The sequence below is a fragment of the Hevea brasiliensis genome, chromosome 8, assembly GCF_030052815.1.
Source record: "Hevea brasiliensis isolate MT/VB/25A 57/8 chromosome 8, ASM3005281v1, whole genome shotgun sequence".
NCBI lineage: Eukaryota > Viridiplantae > Streptophyta > Magnoliopsida > Malpighiales > Euphorbiaceae > Hevea > Hevea brasiliensis.
The window spans coordinates 91,259,824-91,264,627 of NC_079500.1; the positions used below are offsets into that span (position 1 = coordinate 91,259,824).

The window sequence follows — 4,804 nt, forward strand, 5'->3', positions numbered from 1 at the left end:
TTTTTTTCCATAGAAATCACAATTAAATGATAAAGGTAGTTAATTTAAGCTTAATATTTCACAAGAAAAAGAGGAAGAAGGACTTACCTATTGAAACTTAATTTGTGCTATTATGGGAAGAAATGAGTTTTAGCTAAGGTTTTTTATGGATTTATGGGTGTAATTGAGTGATTTGGATGTAAAAGAAAGGATGAGGAAGAAGTTTGGGTTGAAGATGGAGGGATCAAAGTGAAATTTGGCTATGGAGTGTGTGAATTTCTTCTCCCCTATTCTGTTACCCGACTGCCCTGTTCTGTTCTTTTTTTTTTTTTTCACATATATATATATATATATATATATATATATACACACAAATGCTAGGGTTATGTTTTATGGGTTGGGCTACTTGGATACCACTTGGCTGGGCTTTACACATAAGCTATTTTTCCTATGTCCTTTTTATTATTTCTAAATAACATTTTCAAGAACTCTTCCTCTACTGCGCACATGGTATTGGTACAGTAATGATCTCCGCACAAACTGTTCTGATATTAAGCTTCTAATGTTTGAACAACATGAAATATTTGGGTTTCCAAATTTACAGTGGAGAAGTAGTTGCAGTTTGTTGACTGAGCAGATTCCTGTGCTACTTCTTACAGGTTGGAAGAAGCAATGCATCATTTAAATCCAGTTACTGAACTTGTTGCCAGACACTGGAGCAAAGAATGGCTTTATAAAAAGGATTTTATCAGAAGATGTGAAAATCTCAGAAAGGCTGAAACTGAGGTTTGGAGGTACTATTTCATTTCTTGACCTTGACATGCCCGTAAAGTTGAAGAAATTAAGCTAGAATCTATCTTTTTTGTTGTTTTGTGTTGTGATTTTCTTAAATTTAATCCATTTCCCCAAAAAGACAATAAAATGTCAAAATTTTCATTTTGATATTCTATATTTGTAGGTGGATCTGCTTGGGGATCAAGTAGAAGTACTTCTAGGTCTACTTGAGAAGATGTACAATATACTGCATCACTATTCACCAATGTTGCAGCAGTATTTTGAGGTGAGGAATGCTGTCCTGAGATGGTTTTATTGTTTTCATGTACACTTGACGTTGTTACTTTTTCATGTGCTTTTGTTTCTGAAAGTTCCTGGATCTTGACCCTTTTCATGAATCAACAGTAATCACTGCTTTCCTTGTTGCATTATGGTTGTGATTGGTGGTGCTGTTTCTTCTCTTCTGTACAGGTCTTGGACATTTTGAACATGATCAAGAAAGTATTAATTGGTGAAGTTCTTGCCTCCAGAGACAGACTGCTGATTGACTGGTTTGTCTTATATGTAATTTTGTGAGGAACTATCAAGAAATATTATCCAATAATTAATTAACAAGGATCAATTACATGATCAAATGCTAATTTGTTTTGATATTTTGCACTAAAAGCTAATTTGTTACAGCATAATTTAAATTTAATTATCTTAAAGCTGAAAGTTCTTAAACAGAACTTACCAGTTATCATCCACTGGTGCACCATACTTCCGTCAGAATTTTCAGAAGCATTTTGGTTTACCAAGAAGAGTTTAAGTCATTGCATTGCCAAGCTGCCGCTCTTAAGGCCAAACCATTTCGCTATTATATTCAGACGTTCTAATTTTATGCATAATGTCTTGTCTTGCCAACCATTTCACTCCCATCCACCTACTAGTATTTTTCATTTAATTTCTTTTAAAAAAGTAAAAAAGATAAGTCAATTGAATGGGAAAAAATTGTGATTTTAATTACATCAACTGCTTCCAGTCCAGTCCACACGTTAATCCAGTCATTGGTTTGATGACTTAAATTTCTCTGTTGTCCAAAGTCATTAGTCATCCTTCAACTCCCCCCTCTTCCACGCACAGCTCTGCCCAGGCCGTTAATGCTTACTCTCACTTCCCATTCTTCTTCTCAACTCTATCTCTCCCGAAAACAATGTCGACAACAAGAAATCTCATCCTCCTCTTCACTTCAATCTTCTTTCTCTTCACACTCTTCTGCTTTACACCTTTCTCTCACTTCTCTTCACCAATTCTTGCAAAAGCTCTTGGTTTCTCTCGCAACAGCACAGATGAAGCCGAAGTTGGAACTGTTTCTTCAATCTCTATTGACCAACATCGTAGGCAGAGATCGGGCAAGCTCATCCTGCAGAGCATCTCTTCCGCAGTTGATGAAAAGGATGTGGTGGTGTTGACCAAGAACAACTTTAGCGACTTTGTTGATAGACATAGAAATAAGTATGTAATGATGGATTTCTATGCGCCTTGGTGCTATTGGAGTCAGAAGCTGGAACCGGAATATGCTGCGGCTGCTACCATGTTGAAGGGTAAGGCTGTTCTTGCAAAAATAGATGCTACTCAAGAAACAGAGTTGGCGAGGAAGTTCAAGATTGATGGGTATCCAACTCTGTATCTCTCAGTTGGTGGAGTTCACAACGCTGGTCATTCCTACTATGGAAAACGAACCAGGTGATTGTTCTGTTTTTATGCAGCTTTTAACTCACAAGAATGAAATTAAGCTTGATTTACCAATCCATGGTTTTTTACATTGCAGGGATGCTATTTCAAATTGGGTTAATCAGAAGGTTAGCAATATTGTCCAAAACGTGACTATAGTTGATGAGGCAATCCGTATATTAGCTGCTGAATCTACGATGGTTTTGGGATTCCTAGACACTTTACAGGTATTTTAGTGCCCATTTCATGATACTCTTCACATCTATATTTAGAATTCTGCTATATCTATAGTTTCCATATAATTCATTCAATTCTCTCTTCCAAAAAAATGGCAGGGTCCACATAGTGAGGAGCTTGCTGCTGTCTCAAAACAGTATATAGATGTCAAGTTCTATCAAACTAGCAATGTTGATGTAGCTAAGCTTTTCTACATTGACCCTCAAATCAAACGCCCTGCTCTGATCATGCTGAAAAGAGAGTGTGGAAATTATAGCCACTTTCGTTATGGTTAGTTTCATCAATATATTTTACATCCTAGTAGTTTGAATTTGAGACATTCAAATTTAGTGTTCACTTCATGGTTTATATTCTACTCTTGTTCCTGCAGAAGGTCAATTCACCAGATTGGCAATCGCTAACTTTGTATCTGTATATAAGCTTCCTCCAGTGATCACTTTCACAGAAGAGGATTGTATAGACATTTTTGAAAATCCAATGAAACAGGTCATATCTTATGTTATATATATATTTTTTCTTTTTTTGACTAATTTATAGAAGAAATTCAGAAATAATTCTTAGTTACGACATTACCTTTTTCTATTATTTCATTTCAGTTGTGGCTTTTCACTCCTAAAAGATCATGGAAAGTTGTATCCATATTCAAAGAGGCGGCAAATGCTTTCAGAGGAAAGGTGATAATGAAAATCCATACTTCTAATAGACAGACATGAGCATTTATTAATACACCCTTGGCTATGAACAATAAAGAACCGAAGTGTCTGCAGGACTAACCATTAACCGTTAAAATTCCTTAAATCATGGGATTGATTAAGCTTACAAGTAAACACTAAAGCACAATTAGAGAGCTGAATCTGCGGATTAAAAGAGCTGATTTTGCAGGACTAAAAGTCTTCATACAGAGAAGGTTGAATGTGCATATGATTCTTAAGATTTTCATCGTTAGCATTTGCAGAGTTATTAACAATAGACTTCAGTTAACTGATCTATCTGAAACCATAAAATCTTGAAGCATTTCCTTTTTTTGCCAATGATATGGCTCAAGATTGTCAAGTACATTTTCTTGTTTTACCATGTTAAAAGGAAAGTACAACATGATATGGTGGGGTTTTATGTAGCTTCTCTTTGTACATGTGGAAACTGGAGATGAATTCCCCGTCCGCAGGTGTCTTTTTCATGAATTTGGCCTCACTGAAGATTCTCCAACAGTGAGTTCTCCACACCATTCTCTCTTTTTCTAAAGAATTAAAGTTCCTTTTATTTATCAGATTGAGTTTTGATGAACCAAAAACTGCATCATCATGCAGGTTGTAGCTTATTACAAAGAAAATGGGGATGAGAAGAATCATATATATCATGGTGAATTGAGCTTGTGTGGCATCAAGGTACACTTTAGTTAATTATTCTCTTATTTCTAAAATTAATTCTTAGAATTAAGCAGCGTAGGATCCATGAGACTAATTATGTGCTGTTTCTAATGTCTTCTATGCCGAGGTGTAGTCATTTGCAGAGGAGTTTCTAGAAGACGGGTTTCTGATAAAATCAGAACCAGCCATGAATACATCTATCTCTGTATAAAACTGATCTTTAAAATCTATTAGTAAGAAGTTGTCATGTACCATCTCTAAAGTGTGTTAAGAGGTGATGAATAGTACACTTATGTAGTTATATTTGTGCCAAGTGGCACAACACTTCTAATAATAATAATAATACTAGTTTATTAATATATATTAAATAAAATTTATTGCTTGTATTATTATTATCACTAATTAATATGTAAATTATTAAAATCTTCTTCTGGTTGATGGAAAAGAAGAATGTTGATCTTGGAACTTGAATTTTAAATTTTCTTCTCGTTGGAGGAAGAGAAGATGCTCATCTTTGTACTTGGAGTTTGAAGAAAGTTTCACAATTTCCATTCTGCAGGGCTTTTGAGCTCGCTTCGGTATCAGGCAGAAGATAGCTTGTTTTCAATAAGTCATAATCACAATGAATTAAAATAGATTAAACATAAAATCCTTCATTTTTACATTTACTAGGAGAACATTGGATTCTTAACCCGATCATCTCAAAACAGAACATAATGAGCAATTATAATAAT

The 4,804-nt window shown here is 34.9% G+C and overlaps 1 protein-coding gene across 1 annotated transcript; it reads left to right on the forward strand.

The window, feature by feature from the left end:
* Window positions 1-1,830: 1,830 nt before the first annotated feature.
* LOC110645297 (protein disulfide isomerase-like 1-4) lies at window positions 1,831-4,443 on the forward strand. The gene is made up of 8 exons (XM_021798398.2): window positions 1,831-2,478; window positions 2,564-2,693; window positions 2,802-2,973; window positions 3,074-3,189; window positions 3,300-3,377; window positions 3,822-3,911; window positions 4,011-4,088; window positions 4,204-4,443. Exons 1-8 carry the CDS (start codon window positions 1,946-1,948, stop codon window positions 4,279-4,281), a joined length of 1,275 nt encoding a protein of 424 aa, XP_021654090.2. The 5' UTR covers window positions 1,831-1,945; the 3' UTR covers window positions 4,282-4,443.
* The last annotated feature ends 361 nt before the right edge of the window (window positions 4,444-4,804 follow it).